The sequence below is a fragment of the Sorex fumeus genome, unplaced genomic scaffold, assembly GCF_029834395.1.
Source record: "Sorex fumeus unplaced genomic scaffold, SorFum_2.1 ptg000006l, whole genome shotgun sequence".
NCBI lineage: Eukaryota > Metazoa > Chordata > Mammalia > Eulipotyphla > Soricidae > Sorex > Sorex fumeus.
Window position 1 is genome coordinate 12,335,399 of NW_026606063.1, and position 20,018 is coordinate 12,355,416.

Genomic DNA, 20,018 nt, shown 5'->3' on the forward strand with positions numbered 1-20,018 from the left:
AAGGCTCTCTCTGGGGCTCCCCGTGATTGCTTTCTGCCCCTCCCAACCTCCCCACAGGTGCCCACGGCACAGGCGGCTGCGATGGGAGGAGGTTCTGGAGGCTCTGTGTGGATGGGCCAGGAGGAGAGGTTGGCAGGGCCTGGGGGCTCACAGGAGCCCACAGGCCTTACAGGAGAACCCAGTGCTTGGCAGGCTCTGGAGAGGGGAGGGCCTTAGGGGCATGGTGGAGGGTCTGTTGCCCCCCCCAAACAATACTAGCCTGCTTTGTTTTTCCAAAACCATCAGGCCCAGGGGTGCTGGGGTTCCCCAGGGCCACCCAGCGGTGCTCGGGGCTATGTCCATGCTAGGCATCAGCCATCCCTGCGAAGTGTCTCCCAGACCCTCACTTTGGTCCTTCTGTCAAAACTGTCCCTTTGAGGGCCGGAGCGATAGCACAGTGGGTAGGGCGTTTGTCTTGCACACAGCCGGCCTGGATTCTATCCCTGGCATCCCATGTGGTCCCCCCCCCCCCCCCCCCCCCCCCCGAGCGCCACCAGGGGTAATTCCTGAGTGCAGAGCCAAGAATAACCCTTGAGCATCGCTTGGTATGACCCAAAAAGCAAAAAACAAAAAACAAAACTGTCCCTTTGAGAACCATCAAAATCTCCCCCCATTCCCCCCACCTCCTGTGTTACAAATCACAGGCACGGCTGGGACCCCCAAACAAAGCAGAAAGGGGAAAGGGCTGCTTTCAGGTCTCCCTCCTCCTAAGCAGGGACCACCCCCCTCCACCCCAGTCCTGACTGCTAGGGGTGGACGCTGGCCTGTGAGTGGCCCGGTCTGAGGCCAGGAGGGCCATTCTGCGCTACCCACCCACTTATTCTCAGGTTACCCCACCCCGTCCCGGCGTCTGGCCTCTCCAGCGCCCCGGCCCCTCCCCGGGCCTTTGTTCGCGCGACCCCCTTTCCCTCGGCCTTGACGCAAGTCCCCGGCTGGGCTGCGCGCTCCGCGAGTCTGGGCCTCGGACTCCCCGGAGCCGCGTGTGCGGGGTCGTCGGCGCCGAGCACGTGCGGCGGCTGCCGCGGCGGGGACACGCGTCCCCAGTCCGGTCCCGAGCGCGCGGGGCCGGCGGCGGGAGGGCGGTGACTCGGGCCCCCGCCCCCGACCGGGACGCGCCCGCCGAGGGGCGGCGACTGCGGGAGGGCGGGCGGGAGGGAGCCGGGGCGCCGCCCGCCGCCGCCGCCGCGGGCCTCAGTGTGCCGCGCGGCCCGGAGGATGCTGGCGGGCGCCCCCGGCCTCGCGCGCGCTGCCCCCCGAGCCGGCCCCGGCCGCGACCCCAGCCCGCCGCGCTCGCGGGCCTGACGCGGGGCGGCCGCGCTCCGGGCCCGGCGCGGAGCAGCCCCGCGCGCCAGGTAAGCGCGGCCGGCGGGGACGGCGGGGACGGCGGGACGCGGCCCGGCCGGGCGCGGGGCCCGGGGCCCGGGGCCGCAGAGGCGGCGAGCCCCCGCCGGCCCGCCGGACTGAGGACGCGGGGTGTCGGTGGGACGGCGGGAGTGTGGGCGGGCAGGGCTGCTGTGTGCGCCCGTGACTGTGTCGTGCGTGACAGCGCGCGGAGACGGCGTGAAGCTGTGTATGCGCCTGGGTGTGTGTATAGGACTCGGTGCGCACGTTTGTATGCCCGGTGCACATGACTCTGTGTGTGTGTGTGTGAATAGAACGGTGTGTATGTATGTGTGGCATGTGCCTACAGGACGGTGCGTATATGCATGTTGATAGGCGTGTAGGTGTGTGTGCCCATGTACATATGAGATGTGCAGGTATATGTGTGTGTGTGTGTGTGTACCTGTTCAGATAGGGTGGTGTGTGAAAATATGTGTGTGGGAGTCCCTGTCCTTATAGGATGGTGTATTTATGTCTGGGTGTCCATGTCTGTATAGGATGATGCGTGTATATATGTGTGTGTGTGTCCGTGTATCTATAGGATGATGCTTGTGTGTGTGTGTATGTGTGTACGTATAGGATAGTACATGTATATGTGTGTGTGTCCATGTACTATAGAATGGTGTGAATATTTGTATGTGTGTAGATGTGTGTGGGTGTCCATGTACATATAGGATGGTGCGTGTACATATGTGTGTGTGGGTGTCTGTGTGTGATAGGATGGTGTGTGTATATATGCATGCGTGTTCATGTCTGTATGGAATGGTATGTACATGAGTGTGTGTGGGTGGTGAATGTGTGTGTATGCATATATGGGCATCCATGTCTGCATTGGATGGTACATGTGTGTGCGTGCAAGTGTGTGGTATCCGTGTCCATGTAGGATGGTGCGTGTGCATGTGTATGCACACCTGTGTGAGGTGTCCATATACATATAGGACGGGGGGTGTGCCTGTGCGTGTGTGGATGTCCATGTACCTGTAGGATGTAGGATGGTGCATGTGTGTGTGCACGTGTGTGTGCCTGCTTCCACCTGCTCAGTGGCCCTTGGGTGAGTGTGGACCGTGGGGGGTGCAGGGCGGAGAAAGAGCCGCCTCCACTGACTGACCCGTTTGGTTGCAGATGCTCTGTGCTCCCGGTGACCTGGAAATCCTTTCCGCACGCCTGCGAGCGGTGGCCGCCCCTCGGCTGTCCCTGGGTGTCCCTGGTCCCCGATAAGTGACCCCTTCCTGCCTGTGGTCAGTGGCCGGTAGGTAGAAGCAGACGCCCGCCAGGATGCCGCGGAACCAGGGCTTCTCCGACCCCGAGTACTCGGCGGAGTACTCTGCCGAGTACTCGGTGAGCCTGCCCTCTGACCCCGACCGCGGGGCGGGCCGGACCCATGAGATCTCCGTGCGCAACTCGGGGTCGTGCCTGTGCCTGCCCCGCTTCATGCGGCTGACCTTCGTGCCCGAGTCCCTGGAGAGCCTCTACCAGACCTACTTCAAGCGGCAGCGCCACGAGACGCTGCTGGTGCTGGTGGTCTTCGCCGCCCTTTTCGACTGCTACGTGGTGGTCATGTGCGCCGTGGTCTTCGCCGGCGACAAGCTGGCGCCGCTGCTGGTGGCCGCCGTGGGGCTGGTGCTGGACATCATCCTCTTCGTGTTGTGCAAGAAAGGGCTGCTCCCCGACCGCGTGAGCCGCAAGGTGGTGCCGTACCTGCTGTGGCTGCTGATCACGGCCGAGATCTTCTCCTATCTGGGCCTGAACTTCGCCCGCGCGCACGCGCTCAGCGACACGGTGGGCTGGCAGGCCTTCTTCGTCTTCTCCTACTTCATCACGCTGCCGCTCAGCCTCAGCCCCATCGTCATCATCTCCGTGCTGTCCTGCGTGCTGCACACAGTCGTCTTGGCGGTCACCGTGGCCCAGCAGCAGCAGGACAGGCTCAATGGGACCCTCTTGCTGAGGGAGGTGAGTCCGGCCTGCAGCCCCCCGACCCAGGGCACCCCTTCTCAGCTCTGGGGGCGGGGAGAGGCGCTTTTCCCTCTGTCCCAGGCTCTGCGCTCGTCATCTGTGCTGGGCCCTGGGGACCGGAGGCCAGTGGGAGGCCAGGCTGTGTCCTCTGGGCCTACCGAAGGGCTGGCAGGAAGACCCCTCCAGGCCTGGTCTTGAGGTGGCTTTGTCCCGGCCGTTCCCTGCAGTGACCGTCTGGGGGATCACCTCTTGGTGGGGGGCAGAAGGAGAGGGCTCCCATCTCTCTTCTTTGTCAGTCCCCCCATGACTGGCCTTGCAAGCTGCGCCCTGCGATTGTGCTGGGCTGGAGAGAGGGGTGGGGTGGCTGGCATAGTGCCTGGCAGGGGTGGGGGGGGCGGGGTGGGGGACAGTCAGGTGATGCTGTGGGGCGTGATGAGGGTCAGGGTGCTGGGCGTGTTTGCACCGAAGGGTGGACCTCGCTCTCTCCTGTGCTGAGACCCCTACCGGGAGCTGAGGAGCCCGGCACATATTCTGGGACTTACAAGCCCATTTCCGGGGAACCTGTTGGGGGACCGCAGGGGGGTGCAGAGCCTTAGAGTCACCGTTGGCCTCCCGGCTGCCGCTCCTGCTTTGGAACCAGCGCAGGTGCCCCTCATGGTAGCCGAGTCCTCCTCCCAGTCCCTTCCTCCTCCAGCTCCTCCCCAGCACCGCCTCTGTCCCCGCCCATACCCTGACGCCCTCCTGGGAGGGACCGATTGACTCTCGGGGGACTCCCGGTGCCCTTGGGGGTTGATGCAAGAGCCCTGCGGCTGGCCTGACACATCCCCCACCCCTTGGGGGGGAGAAAGCACGGCTGGTTCCTGTCTGAGCATCTTCCAGGCTGAGCCATCCTCCTCTCTAAATGCTGGCGGTGGTGGGCAACTCTTGCTCCCCAGGCCCCGCCCTGGAAGCCCCCCTTCCCTCTTCCCACACCCCGCCCCCCTCCACTCTACTTTGCTCCTGGTCCAGGTTGGGAAACGCTGAGGAGAGACTCAGTGAAGCCCACCTGGGTGGATGGGTCCTGGGGGGCAGCTCCAGCCCTGCCTGCACCTCCATCTTCTCCTGAGCCCACCCTCGGCTCGACCCTCTGCCAGGACCCCAGGGGCCTCTTGAATTTCACCATATTCATTGCTGCCCGTTTAGGGAGTAAAACAGAAATGTTCCCCCACTCCGACCCAGAGTCCAGAGGCTAACCCAGACTTGCTAAGTCCCCCAAACTTGGGAAGCAGAAAAAAAAAAGAAAAAGAAGTAAATTAAAAATAAAAATATTCCATCCCGAGAGCCTTCCGTGGCCTGGAAGCTGGGCCTGGAGGTGCCTGTGGGAGTGAGGGGGAGGGCCGCAGTCCGTTTGGGAGCCTGGGAGAGTGCAGGAGGCCCCAGCTTTCAGTCGGCCGTGTTCCAGAAGTTTCTGAGTCACTTGCTTGGGACTACTGTGACTTTTTCAAAGGTGCCTTGGTTCCCAGGCCCACCCCCCAAACTCCTGGAGTTTCAGCAGCCCCCACCCACCCGGGTCTCTCTGAGTGGGGGATGCAGAGTGGGGTGGGCACAGTTGGGGGTGCAGGGTGGGGGACACGGGGTAGGGAGGAGGCAGAGTGGGGTGCCAGCCGTCACCTCCCGCTGGCCTGGCCCCTGGGATGGAGTGGGGGGGCGTGTGGGGAGGGTGCCGGGCCCTCTGCACCCCCTTTTCGCTTTCTGCTACTCCTTCCCTGCCTTTCCCCGTCAGCAGGGCTTCCTCCTGGGCAGCTCCGGAGATGCGTGCAGGACTTGGGGGGTGGGGGGGCTGCGAGGAGTTTTGTAGCTGCTCTGACCCCGCTGGAGATGCGCCTCGGGCCGCCCTCCTCTGCGCCCTGTGCCCCTAACCCTCACCCAGACCCAGGGGGAATGAAGGCAGGAAAGGCAGCCTGTGGGCTTGGGGGGGCCTGTGGGATGACCCCAGCAGGCAGGGTGGGGGTGGAGGGTCTAGGGGAGAGCTCTGGGCTTTTTCCCATCACAGAGGAAGGAATGGCCTGACAGGCCCTGCCGCCATGGGGGGGCAGGCAGGGCGCAGAGGCGCCGGTGTTGCACTCCTAAAACGCGCCGCCCCTGTCGCCCATGTTGGCTGGGTTCTGGCGCTGGGGTGAGGTGCCAGAGCAGGAGGGGGCGAGGGCAGGAGCCAACTGCTCTCCCGGGTGGCAGCAGAGGGAGGGGGGCGCAGAGCCCACGGCCGGGATGGTGGGGGGTGACCCTGTGCTCCGGCGCTCGTGGCAGATTTGGGGCGAGGCCCCTTACAGCCCTTCTGGTAGCAGAGAAGCGGCCGGGAGTCTGCCAGGCCCCGTTCACCGTCCGACTGTGCTCAGCCTCGCGCCCAGCCCGGTGCTTGTGCAGGAGCGTTTCTCACCGCGGGAGAGCCTCCCGCTCCCGCACGCCCCGTGTGCAGCCGAGCTGGGGGTCCTGGCCTTGTAGACGGGTGACGGAGAGCGCGAGGCGCAGGGCAGGCGAGAGGAGAGGAGGGTCGCGTCTTGGGGAGGGCCTGGGAGTGAGAAGCGGGATGCGGCCGGGAGCTGTCTCTGAAGACCCCTCTTCCTTGAACCCGGGCCTCGGGCCTCCTTCCCTTACCCCCGCCCCCAGCTGTGCTGAGCGCTGTCAGAGAACACAGGAGAACCTGAACGATCGTCTGTTTCTCTCCGGGACCCGAACTCTGGACGGGAGTTCCTGGGGGGAACCCGGTCGCGCAGGTGGCCGTCCTAGCAACATGGCAGGACGTGTTGGCTGAGACGGTGGGTGCAGCAGACAGCGGCAGCAGAGTGTGTGTGTGTGTGTGTGTGTGTATGGTGTGTGTGTGTTGTGTATGGTGTGTATATATTGTATGTGTGGTGTGTTGTGTGTATGGTGTGTGTTGTGGGTGTTTTTTGTGTATGGAGTGTGTGTTGTGTGTCTATGGTGTGTTTGTGTGTGGTGTTGTGTGTATAGTGTGTGTTGTGTGTATGTTGGGTGTGGTGAGTTTTGTGTGTATGGAGTGTGTGTTGTATGTGTCTATGGTGTGTATGTGTGTGGTGTTGTGTGTTTAGTGTGTGTTGTGTGTTGTATGTGTGTTGTGTGTGGTGTGTGTAAGGTGTGTGGTGTGTGTGTAGTGTGTGGTATGTATGTGTCTATAGTGTGTATGTGTGTGGTGTTGTGTGTATGTTGTGTGTGTTGTAAGTATACTGTGTGTGGTGTGTGGTGTGTGGTGTGTGTGTGTGTGTGTGTGTGTGTGTGTGTGTGTGTGTGTGAGGCCGGCAGGGGACAGATCCCACCTGGGGCGGCCTGTGGGAGGCGCTGGGCAGACCACACAGGACGGGTCAGAGCTCTCTGAGGAGTCACTCACTGAGCGCGGCAGCAAGTCGCCCCATCCCCTCCCCGCTTGTGGTGCTCGTCTCTGCGCCAACAGAGCGTCTCCCCCTTTCACCCACATTCTTCCAAGGACACTCGGCTGCAGAGGTCATAGTTCTGCAGCGGCTCCTTCTCTTGCCAGAGGGCCGCTTTGGTGGCTGGGCCAACAGTGGGTTCGGGAGCCACAGGGCCCGACCCAGTCGCCTGCTGCTGTGTTGTGTTTCCCCGATGTACCTGTACACACCCACATCACACACCACCTGGGAGTGGTCTGCTGAGGGGCTCCAGGGGGTTCCCTGCAGGCTGAGCGAGGCTTAGCGAGGCTTCCAGGGGCCGTGTAACTGCAGCTAACCCTGTGAAGGCCCAGCCCTGGGGAACATCCAGAACCCCACCTGCACCGGCATACACAGGCTTGAAGACCGGCCCTGGGGTGCCCTCCTGACCCACTGACACGTGTGTGTCCAAACGCTGCAGCTTGTAGAGAAATGTGGAATGTGGCCCCTCCATCAGCCGAGCCGGGGATGGTTCTGCTGAGTGAGAGGCAGATACCATTTGTGTGTGTGGGGGAGGGGGGTTGGGGAACCACGCCTGGTGACGCTCAGGGGACACTCCTGGCTCTACACTCAGGACTAACTCCTGGTGGCACTTGGGGGGACCATATGGGATGCTGGGATCGAACCCGGGGGGGCCACCTGCAAGGCAAGTGTGCTACCTGCTGTCCCATCGCTCCAGCCCGGCAGATGCCATTTTTATTTCACAGATGGTGACCCCGGACGTGTGGAAGCGATTTGCATAGGGCCACGCAGCTAGTCGGTGGCAGAGCAAGAGTGTCCTCTGGCCAGTGGGGTCCTTTCCTTCTCGTGTGTTAGACCAGCAGCCTTCACACACCTTTCCTGTCGAGGCGTGGCCGTCCGTAACTGAGGACCCGCTCAGCAGGAGCAGATGGCGTGTCAAGTGTGGCGTGTGCTGCAGGCTCTGTGTATGTGGGTGGCCCGAGTTTGATCCCCGACACCGCATGCTCCTAAGAAGCAAATCCTGAGCTCCGAGCCGGGTGCTGAGCTCTGCGGGTGGGATCCATTAACCAAAATAAATAAATACATGACAACATTTCTAAAAAGTCGGAGTGGATGAAAACATTTGGACAAATAAGGATTGTATTTCGGCTTGCTGGAAATTCGCTGATGTGGGCTGGCTCACTTCCATATCTGCAGTCCTTTGCCATGGGTGTAAGTTACCCAGGGCTGGGGAGCAAACTCACAAGCCAGGAACTTCAGCACTTGGAGTTTATCACCGCGTGGTCCTGCGGGCGGCCTTGTCTCAGCCAGGCGACTCTTTCTCAGAGCGGGTGTGTGTTTTTCCACCAGATTGACTTGGGCTTCTTTGAAGAAGCATGAAAGTGTTCAGGGGCAAGTGGAAAATTAATCCATTTTTAAAGGCATAGCTTATTTTGGTTGTTCCCTTGGCTAACCCATGTGCCAGATAAGGGGAAATAGACCCCAGACTTGATGTGTGTGCGGGACGGGAAGGGCACAGTCTCCTTTGAGGCTACCCACTAAACTGGGGCTAAGAGTGATGCTTGGGGGGGAAGGACCTGAGTCTGGACAGTGACCAATGCTCTGTGACTGTGGGATGCTTTAAAAATCTGACATGGAGAGGCCAGGGAGATAGTTCAGCCTTGCACACAGTCATCCCGGGTTTGATCCTCGGCAAACCTAGATGGTCCTCCGAGCTCTCCAGGAGTTATCTGAGTGCAGAACCCGGAGTCAGCCGGGGACCCAAAGCAAATGCATCAGACATGGAGTCTGAGCCAGATGTATCACTTCCTTATGTGTTGGTTCTGACATCCAGACCACCCTCCCTCCCTCCCTCCCTCCCTCCCTCCCTCCCTTCCTTCCTTCCTTCCTTCCTTCCTTCCTTCCTTCCTTCCTTCCTTCCTATTATTTTATCGAATCACCGTGAGATACAGTTACAAAGCTTTCATGTTTGAGATTCAGTCACACTGTGATCAAATACCCATCCTCCACCAGTGCACATTTTCCGCCACCTATGTCCCCAGTATCTCCCCACCCCATCCTAGTCCTCACCCTGCCTCTTTTTTTTGTGCACCCAGGGATGCACAAGGGTTACTCCTGGCTTTACACTCAGGAATTACTCCTGGCGGTGCTTGGGCGACCATATGGGATGCTGGGAATCAAGCCCGGGTCAGCGCGTACAAGGCACACGCCCTATCCGCTGTGCTATCACTCCAGCCCCTCACTCTGCCTTGATGGCAGACAATTTCCCCAATACCCTCTCTTTGCTTTTGGGAATTATGTTTTTCCCGAATTTTCCCACCACCATTCAAGCCTGCCTACCAGGGGCAGACGCTAGATACTTTATTTTCCATTGTTCATTTTGAATATCATTGTGGCCGCGCACTTCTGGGATCCTAAGTTGTAGATAGTTGGGTTCCAGAGACATCTCTGTAGGTCTCTAGTCTATTTTGGGGTTCAATTGGGAGTCTCTGGGCCAGGGACATTGGTGTGCCAAGATGGTGCCTGGTGGAAGCTCATGGGCGTGACAGCTAGGCCATGGAGCGGACAGAGAGCTGAGAGGGACCGCCCAGCGCCTCTGCTGCCATGCGACCTGGAGATTTGGTTCTGGTACCCGCGTACCTGGGCCTTGCTTGTGGAAGCTCTAGGACGCTGGGGTTCGATCTGGGATGGCCCGGCGAAGTTAGCTCGGTATGGGGCCACCCCAGATGGAATCTCTGATGCTGTAGACCACCCTTTCTTAAAATTCCCAAAACTGCAATACATGGGCAAGGTTAACTGCAGAGCTATGGCAGCTTATAGTTCATCTGCACAGACTCTGCCTGGCCTGGCTGTCGAGCCACAAGAAGACACATTCTCTAAGCCATTCAGACATGTATACCCACTCTCCGGGCTACTGGTCCAGGGGTCTCTGCCCCCTCTGCCTCCTACCCCCTCACCCCCACCCCAGCACTCATCCTGGCCCTTCTCTGCACCTCTTCACATACCAGCCTGGCTCTGAGGTTTGTATTCATTCCCAGGAGAGGGGTTTGCTCACATGTTCTCCAGAGCCTGGCTGAATTTGTCTTTTTTAGCTTGTTTCATTAGCCTCAAGGAGAGCTAAGAGCCACAGTAGAATTCCTTTGCATCCTTGCAATGCTGAGTTGTTTGACATGCTCTGCTGCTTTGCAGTCTTTATTTCCCGCCTCACCTTGCATTAAGGGTTTTTTTTTGTGGGGGAGGGTAGTTGGGCCCCACCTAGCTGTGTTCAGGACTTACTCCTGGCTCTGCCTGGCGATGCCTGGGGCGGGGGGTGGGGGGGTGGGGGGAGGCCTCTGGAGTTGAAGTAGAATCAGCCAAGTGCACCTAACCCTGTACTTTCTCCCCGGCCCGCACTGAAAGCTTAATCCTTTGGGGGTGAGGGGGAGACGGGTCTAAATCTAGGATGGAGTAAATGTTCGGATGTTAAGCCAAGTGATTTGAGAATTTTCTTTTTAAACCAAAATTTATATAACTCCTCAGGTTGCTGATCATTCCTACTTTGCCACCATTTCCAAAGTTCTTTCTGGACTAGGAGTGAAATCAGTGATAAGGAGATTTCTTTGGGGCGCAGAAAATGAGTCATGGATATCCTGTTGTTTTGATTTTAATCTCCTCCTTGGGCAAAAATGATTTGCATAAGATCCCACAGAATGATGGAATGATGCTGAGCAGATAAGGAACTTGCTTTTCCTACCACCCCCTTCAGACTAATGAGAAACTTTGTGCCCCTCATCACCTAGCAAACGTTTTGTCAGGGTTCTAGGCAAAGAAGGAGAGAGAGAGAGAGAGAGGGGGGGGGGGCAGAGTTGTTGTTTGCGTTGGATTTTGAAGGATGGGTAGGAGTTTGCTAGGTGGACCCATGAGAATGGATTTTCTGTTCAGAGTCACAGGGTCATAGGAAGTTCTTCCTTGCTTGGGGTTGGTGGGAACCAGAGTGGGAGCTGCAGAGGCAGGTGAGAAGCCAGGGGGCAGGTTAAGGAATTCGAGCTTTATTCCTTCCGTGTTGGAGGAATTTCAGCAGGACACAGAAAAAGGTCCTATTAGTGTTTAAGCAGCATTGTCCTGGTGGACATGAGTGAGGTCCAGACGACTCTGGAGGTTATTGACACAGGGCAGGCTTGAGGAGCCCTGGGCTCCCCCCAGTGGGACTCTCAGATGATTCTGTGGATGTTCATTGGGTGCTGGTATCCAGGTCCCATATCTGATGGAGATCTAGACCCGCGCTCTGGACTTTGTCATCTTGTCATCAGTGGCATTGAAGTGGCACCATGGGGCAGACATAAGGTGGTCTGCAAGAGTGTGAAGAAGAAGAAGGGGAGATGGGCTTTAGACCCAACACTTGGGAGCAGCCTGGAGAGGGGCCCCCAGCGCAGAACACCCATTCCCCTCTTGCTCTGCTTCCTGCAAGGGCCCTGATGGTCACTGCAGACTGCCAAGTGGAAGAAGGACATGGGAACAGGAAGCAGCTTGTCTGATGGCGGCCACCGTCTGATGGCGGTGCATTGGTTGACTCATGGGGAAGCTTATGCAAAGGCTCAGGGTCTGGGTGAGTCAGTCTGCGTACTGGGTCAGGAGGCTCCCTCTTTACCTGGGAACTGGGTGGTGTTTTGCATCTGCTGGGGAAGCATGGATAATATATACAGAAGCACTTTGCAAGTTCTAATGCATGCAGAAACTAGTTAGGTATCTTTATTTTTTTTCTTATGTGGTGCCAGGAATTGAACCCAGGACTCCCACAGGCAAAGCATATCTCTCAAACCTCTTTCTTCTGTTTTAAGATAATATTCGTGCTCATTTTTTGCGGGGGCTGGGGGAGTGTTGGGGTGGATGGGGAGTTTTGGGCCACTCCTAGCAGTGCTCAGGGCTCAGTCCTGATTCTGAACTCAGGGATCACTCCTGGCAGGGCGCAGGAGACCATAGGGGGTGCTGGGGATTGTGGCTGGGTTAACCATGTACAGGGCAATGCTCCACCCACAGTGCCATCTCTCCGGTCCCCATGCTCATCAATTTTAATGGCTGTGTAAGATGTTTTTGGCTAACTGTACCAGGCTGAACTGAACCTTTCCTGCAGGCATTTGTGGTTCCTCGTGATTAATTCATCCTTCTACTTCATTTACTTATTATCATTTATTCATCACTCCAGCCCACTGGTCGCCTCCCTCTCATCACCCCTCCCGGCCAGGTCTGCCTCCTGCTCCCGTCACGTTTTCAGCTGTTCCTCCGGCAGGATCCTTCTTTGGTTCCTAAGATGTTTGCCTGTGTTGTAATGAGGCCTCTCCTCGCCTCACCTCAGGAGCACCAGAGCATGACTCATTCCGCCCTGCCTTCACCCATCTCCAGAACGCCCTGGGCTGCCTTGGTTGGGGTCCGTTGGTCACGTGTCATGGGGCCTGGTGCCCGCTGAGACCGAAGGCGAGGGCAGCTGCCCGGGATAGCTCTGTGGTGGCCTGTGTCTGCAAGGGGGAGATCTTTACCCAAGGGCATTATGAGACTAAGTGCTGAAGAGACACTACACTGGGTAGGTACTTATCTTGCATGCCGCTGATCCTTGTTCAATCCCTGATGCTAGTCATGAGCACAGAGCCAGGAGCAGCCCGTGTATACCATAATTAAAAAATAAATAAGATTAAGAAAGAGCCTGAGGGGCCTGAGTGGTAGAACAGCGGGTAAGGCACTTGCCTTGTACGCAGCCGACCCAGGTTCGAGCCCTGGCATGATAGAGCACCGCCAGGAGTGATTCTTGAGTGCAGAGCTTGGTCCCCTGAGCACTGCTGGGTATGTCTCAAAAAGCAAAAACAGAAAGAAAGAAAGAAAGAAAGAAAGAAAGAAAGAAAGAAAGGAAGGAAGAAAGAAAGAAAGAGGCTGAATATGCTGAAGCCTTGGTACCAGGGAAGGGGACAGCATATGTGTCCTATGCCCCGTCTGCCCTCACCCCCCACCTCCCCAGTGACTTGATACCAATTAACTGCAAATTCCTAAGAAGCCAAATCGGTACTTCCCCGGGGCTGGGGGTGGGAATGGGCCTTGCCTGATCCCGTTGGGACCTGACCCCAGGTCAGCCGGTTTCTGACCCTCCAGTCCCGGGCTGCTTTCCCAGGGCTGGGTGGGCCTCTCAGCTGGAGACTGCCTTGCCGGCACCCAGGTGGCAGGGTGGCACCGACGCCCTGGCTCAGCTCGCTGCCCTGCACGTGCACAGCGGCTCTTCCTGGGGCTGGAGCCAGCTGAGGGAGACGATGCTTCTTCTCCAGCCCGGGCCGGGGCATCTGTCTCAGCAGAGGGTCCTGTGCGGTGGCCCTTGAGAGAGCAGATTCTCTCCTTCCCAGTCCCACCATGCCTGGGCAGTCTAACCCCAAGGTGCCTGTGAGGTTGCTCACTCAGAAGGGGCTTGGTCCAGCCAGACCCTGCCACGTGATGCCCTGTTTGTGACATGGTCCCATCTGAGCTCTGCTTCCTGCCTGTGCACCCCCGGGGCCAGTCACAGAGGCCTTGCCCTCCCTGGTGGCCAGGACCGAGCACCACAGCAGTGCTGGGCACCCCACACCAACCTGTTGACTCTGATGCAGGGTTCTGAGTGACTTGGACCAACTGTCGGTGTGCACAGGGGTCTGCCGTGTCCTGGTGTCTAGAGGCTGGGTGGGCACACTAGTCGCTCATTCCCATCCCCACCCCCCCATCATCTTTACTGTTGGATTCAACAGCCAGTTGTTAGGGTGACTTTTAAATAGGACCTGTGCTTCCTGACTGGTGCCCCGTGAGGATAAGGCCTTTGCGTGGTACATGGCATGGGTTGATCTTCACACTGTGACTTTATTTTTATTTTATTTTATTTTTTGCTTTTTGGGTCACACCCGGCGATATATAGGGGTTACTCCTGGTTCTGCACTCAGGAATTACCCCTGGCAGTGCTCAGGGCACCATATGGGATGCTGGGAATCGAACCTGGGTCATCCGGGTGTAAGGCAAACGCCCTACCCACTGTGCTATTGCTCCAGCCCCTGTCACTTTATTTTGCCTTTTGGAGGAGGTGTAGCCTGAGAGCCAGGAAGGATGGAGACACAGTGGAGAGTGGAATGATTTGGACCCAAGGGATGTCAAATTAGTCTTCCGGGAACTTCTGTTATGGGGTCAAGGGTAACCCCGGGGTAGGGTGTTCCCTCTGCCCTTCCCCTCGTTCCTCTTCTCCGGGGCCTGTGACCTTCAGGACTTAGGGCTGGACTTAGAGGGGCAGCGAATGGGTGTGGGGGATGTGCCTCATCGTCCAGCGTGCAGACACCTTGGGGTGGGGGTTCCCTTCGCATCTCCACCCTGTCCTCCTCTCTGCAGCCCTGGGCCCTCAGAATAGCCCCAGATGCTCAACCACACGCATGTCCAGTGCCTCGGAGCCGCGGGCAGTTGTTCAGCCGTGCTGGGAGCCCTTTCTCGACTTGGCCTGTCCTTGAAGAGAAGGTGGAGGAGAAACAGGGACAGGAGCGGGCAGTGACAGTGGCAGGGGTGGGACTGGGACAGGGAACTGTATTTCAGGGTGCATTGCCCTGAGTGGCCTCTGAACTGGGTGCAGGCGCCTTGTCACCCCGAGACACTGGTGTGTCAGACCCCACACAGCACGTGAGAAAGAGCGAGTTCTCTGCCCCCTGAAAAGGGAACAGAGGTTCGGACAGGGTGGCGAGAGTGACCAGCAGCCAAGCCCAGCACAGTGCAGGGTCTTGGGGGTTCGGGGGAGAGAGCTGGGTCCCCAGGCAAGGCCCAGGGCGCGTTCTGAGGTGAGGGGGATATTCTGGATTGTGACTGTATGCATGGTCGCCTGTCTGTAGAAGACAGTCAGACTTCACAATACGACTTTATATGGGTGCTTTTCTTGTATGAAAACTCAGTAGACTTCTCAGGGTGAGCCCTGGAGCTCTGACTCAATGCTCAGGGCTCAAGGGTCACTCCCGACAGTGCCTGGGGGACGCTGTGGTGCTGGGCTCCAGCGTGGAGCTGTCTCCTTTACAGACTTTTCAGTCAGTAAAAGTGGTACCTGTGCAGAGACTTGAAGATGTACGTGAGTTCACTTTTAGTCTAACCGGAAGCATTCTGCTTGTCTTCTTAACAAGGCAAAGCTCTTTGCTGTGGGTGCCCGCTCGGGTTCCCGTATCTGGGAGACAGCAGCACAATTTCAGTCTCCTCATCAGGAGGAGACTTAGAAACCGTTTGGGGCCTGGATTGTGGCCTCCTGGGAGGGTATCCGGCTGGGAATATGATCCTGTCCTGTGCAGCCCCTTTGGGGATCCTCAGCACAGGGGTGCAATCTTCACTAACAACAATGCGGGGAAGGGAAGGAGGGAGGGACGCTTGGGGGAGAATCGGTCCCAGATGTGTCTCCCTTCACCTACAGGGGTCAGATTCCCACTCGTGTCCCGCCCACCTCCAGTGCAGCCCTTTATTTTTATCCACTTGCTTTTATCAAATAATTCCCAAGTAGTTACTTGGCACTTTCACTCCCCATGTTCTGTCTCTTTGGGCTTTCCTGATCTCAGAGGAATAAGCAGCTGCTCTTTGAGTAGGTTTTTTTTGGGGGGGGGGGCTCCTGCAACCGGGAAGCCCTGTTGGGTGAAACAAGCAGGCAGGAGAGGTGATTTTGGGGGTTGGTGGGGGGCACTGCTGGCCTGAAGATGGGCCCTTGTTTTACAAGGGGCTGGGCTGGATCGGGGTAATGAGGACCTTGGGGGGGGGGGCTTCCATATTGGTGTATACACTATCTGTTCTTGGGGAGCTTCTGTCCTGGTCCTAGTTTCATCTGGAGGTCACATTATTTGCCTTGTCCATTTTCGGTGCTTGGCCTTCTTGCCGCCTGCCCCCCAGAATCCTATTTCTTCAAATCCCCAGGGGATGTGGTTTCTGGGCCTTCAGGTGACCAGATTTATTCTCTGTCCTGGAGTGCTCCTTGCCCCAGAGCCCTTGCAGGACCAAGTCCCCCCCCCACCCCCCGCTCACCCCAGACAGCAGTGCTGTGGCTCTGATTGGAGATTTCTTGGTTGTGGATGACACGGTAGTCTCCACTGCTGGCAGTGCTCAGGGACCAAATGGGATGCCAGGGATCGAACCCAGGTTGGCTGCGTGCAAGGCTAATGGCCTCCCGCTGTCTTGGTGCTCCGGCTGCAGGACTGGCCCATCATTCTTGTTGAAGGTGATGCAGTTGCTGACTGATGCAGTTGCTGACTGATTAGGTCGAAGGACACGAAACTGCTAATACCTAGCCTCGCCCAACACCCGCCGCCTCCAGACCACCTCATGCCATGGGGTTCAGTCTAATAGAAAAGTAACAAACGTGTTCATTATGGAAAGCCTGGAAAATAGTCATTAGCTGACAATTACTGCCGGGATTTTGCCCTCACGCATGCCTCCTGGGAGCCAGGCCTCTTCCTACAGACAGATGCGAAGATTGATTCTATGCGTCTCTGCGTGAGGAACAGTCTGACCCAGGTAAGAGGGTGAACGAAGCACCCTCTCTCCCTCCCCTTCCCATGGACGCTTGGTGGGAACACCAGCAGAACTTTCTGGATTTGCATATGCAAGGGAGAAGAGGCACCGTTGAGGTAGGGTGATGGTTTCTGTAAATTTATCAAGATCAGCAAGAACCAGTGACTTTCTCACAGCCCTGGGCAAGTGTGGGTGCCCTCAGCCCCTCCATCCTCACTCTGCAAGGAAGCGCAGGCTGGGGGCAGCTCCTCTGCCAGACCCTCTCGAGGTAAAAGGAAGGACTCTTTGGAGGTGCCGAGGTGAGGCTGTCAGAGTCCTTGAGACTAGAGTGTCCCTGGGATGCAGAGCGTCTCAGGGGACAGGAGGATATGGCTGAGTGCATGTGCTACCAGCATGGCATGACCCCCCCCCCCACGTGACCCCTGAGAACAGAGTCAGGAGGTGTCCCCAGCTCTGCTGGGTGAGGCCCAGGAGACAAACAAGAAGGGCATAAGGGGCTGGAGCAGCTGCAGAGGAGACGGGGCGGGAAACTAGGGCGCCCTCCTGCCCCCGCCTGCGCCTCCATGGGGCTGCCCCTCTCCTCTCTGCCTGTCTCTCTGTCCTCTGACCAGGGCACCGAGCTGGGTCAGAAGGTGCTCCCTGATGGGTGCGGGGTCGGGGTAACCGTTGCTCCCCCTGAGCTGGGTTTCCTCCATGGGAAGACCTGGGTCGTGTAACACGGAACTAGCTCAGGGCCTGTGTGCGGGCGTGGCACGAGGGAGCCCAGGTTTCATCCCCAACACCACTTGGTCCCTTGAGCACCACGGGGTGCCCCCCACCCCCCCGAACATGAAGTCAGTAGCTCCTGAGCACCACCAAGTGTGGCCTAAAATCTTAAGTATGAAAAGGGAAGTTTAAGGCTGGAAGATTTCCCCAGAACGCATAAGAAGCATCTTGAAGAAGTGGCGTGCGTGAAGTGGGTCCTCCCGGAGTATTTCCTCTGGCCGCATCCGTCGACTGAATCTGCTGTGTGGCAGAAGGGACTCCTGCCTGACCCCCTCAGACACCGCATGCTCACTTCTCTCCAGTACAGGCTGACTTGGGCTAAAGCTGTGTCATCAGCCTCTCCCTCCCTCGCAGAGATCAAGGAGTCCAGTTCCTTCCCTCTTCTGGGCTTTGATCCTGGGGTATGTACCAAGATGTTTTGAGCTTGACCCCAGAGTCTCAAGGACCCTCTGTGATAACAAGACTCTTGGGAGCACAGAGAGAACAACCCCTCCGCTCCGGGAGGACAGGCTCATGGCAGAGCCGTCTGAGCTGGGCATGAAGAGAAACGGGATTCCAGCTCTGGGTTAGGGCAGGTCTGGGGCACTGGCTGCTGAGGGGGTGGCGAGAGGAGTCCCAGAGAATTGGCTTTTGAGCTAGAAGATGGGAAGGTGAGTGAAGGGCCGAGAGCTATACAAATGGCTTTGGTCGCATGCTGTGGAGTCCCAGAAAAACAGAAAGAAGATGCTAGAAAGATGGGTTAGATTGGATGAGAGCCTGAAGCCCGCAGTTTCGGAAGCTTCACGTAACTGGGATAAGAAGATGAAGAGTGGGGCTGGAACGAGAGCACAGCGAGTAGGGCGTTTGCCTTGCACGCGGCCAACCCGAGTTCGATTCCCAGCATGCCACATGGTTCCCTGAGCACCATCAGAAGTAATTCCTGAGTGCAAAGCCAGGAGTAACCCCTGTGCATTGCTGGGTGTGACCCAAAAGGCCAAAAAAAAAAAAGATGAAGAGCCTGTGGTGGGGGAGACAGTTCGAGGACTGTGGGCACAGGACCCTGCAGACATCCTGGCCCTGCATCGCCCCCCGAGCACCGCAGTGGAGGGCCCCGGTGTCAATAATAAATATAGAGAACCATACCCAGGACACCACAATGAAGATGCTTAGTACTGGCAGTAAAGAGAAACTAATGAAAGCGATGAGAGGAGGGACGGGTGGGAAGGTGGGAGAGAGACAACGAGAAGAAGAGTTGGACACATCACATCACACAGAGATGATCAAAGGAAGACAGTACAAGGGACTGGAAATTATTCAAGGCAAAGGAGAAGAGAAATGAAATATGTAATTTTGGGGGGCCATAGCAATAGCCCAGCGGGGAAGGTGCTTGCCTTGCATGTAGCCGACTTGAGAGTTTGATCCCCGGCATCCCATATGGTCCTGAGCATCACCAGGAGTAATTCCTGAGTGTAGAGCCAGGAGTAACCCCTGAGCATTTTTGGGTGTGGCCCCCAAACAAACAAACAACAAAAGCAATTTTTTCATGACCCATCCTGGAATTCTACACCCAACAAAAACACCCTTGAAGAGCAAAGGTGCCATACGGACTTTTAGTGGGGAGGGTTTGGGCCATGCTCAGAGGTGCTCAGGATTGACTCCTGGCTCTGTGCTCGTGGATCACTTCTGATAGGACTCAGAGGGCCTATTGTCAAAGAAATCATAATCCTGAATACATATGCACCTAGTAACGGCGTTTCAAAGCATTTGAAGCAAAACAGAATTAAAAAAATAGAGCCCCGAGCCTCCGGGCACGTGTATTTGCAGACTGGAACACTCCCTCCTCAGTTATTGGGGAGATGAGGAAGCACATGCTAGTGTGAACCCAGAGAACCCAGCAGCGGGACAGTGATGCTGCAGAGCTGATCCCTGTCGAGCCGTGTTCTTTGCGTCAAGTGCCCTGAAACTCTCATGAAGACGGTCTGCTGGACCCTAATATAAGAGTCAGTGCATGATGAGGGATTAAAATCATAAAAAGCATATTTTTCTCTGACAAAGTTGACAGATTAAAATAGAGATATATGTATCTTTTTTTTTTTTTGCTTTTTGGGTTAAACCAGGTGATGCACAGGGGCTACTCCTGGCTCTTCACTCAGGAGTTACTCCTGGCAGTGCTCGGGGGACCATATGGGATGCTGGAAATCGAACCTGGGCACGGCTGCATGCATGGCAAACGCCCTACCCACTGTGCTATCGCTCCAGCCCCAAGATACACGTATCTTAAAGTCACCAAATATTCAGGGGTGGGAAGAACAAAATAAATATGTGCCGCGATCACCCAGTGTCAAGACAGAAATGACCAGCGGCATTAGACAATGTGCCAGGTTAAATGAAAATACAGCGTAGTGATATTTGTGGGGCACAGATAAGGTGGCATTAAGATGGGAAATGATAGGGCCTGGAGTGTTAGTACGGCAGGTAGGGTGCTTGCTTTGCAAGTGGGTGGCTGCCCAGGTTTGATCCAGGGCACCCAATATAATTCCTGAACCCCACTAGGAATAAACCTTGAATACAGAGTCAGGAATAAACTCAGCACCATTGAGTCAGTGTGGGCCAAAAACCAAAGAAAAAGAAGAAAGGTCTGAAAATCAGTGATCTGTTTTTCTACCTTAACTAGAAAAATTTAATCTAGGAGTAGAAAATGATTTAAAAAAAAAAAGAAAAAATAATAGACCAAAAAACAAAATCTGTAAATCCAAAACTGTTTCTTTGAAAAAGGTTATTAAAATATAGACCTCAAAAAAATTAACAGACCTCTAGGTAGATGGGAGGAATTTGAGAGATGATTCAAATTACAAATACCAGGAATGAAAATGGAAGCAAGAGTATCAACATTAACAGAATAAGACAATGTTGTGAAGAGTAAATTGGCCATATTATTTGAGAAATGAATCTGGAGTTGAATCTGCAGTTTAAAAACTTCCCCAAAGAAAACTGCAGACCCAG

At 56.6% G+C, this 20,018-nt stretch overlaps 1 protein-coding gene across 1 annotated transcript in view; it reads left to right on the forward strand.

Annotated features, from left to right (window-relative positions):
- The first annotated feature begins 2,556 nt into the window (after nucleotides 1–2,556).
- Nucleotides 2,557–20,018, forward strand: part of ADCY3 (adenylate cyclase 3) — a 68,749-nt gene continuing 51,287 nt past the window's right edge. The window contains exon 1 of the mRNA XM_056122567.1: nucleotides 2,557–3,369. Within this exon, the coding sequence (XP_055978542.1) occupies nucleotides 2,695–3,369 (675 nt within the window). The 5' untranslated portion in view covers nucleotides 2,557–2,694. The remainder of the gene's footprint in view (nucleotides 3,370–20,018) is intronic.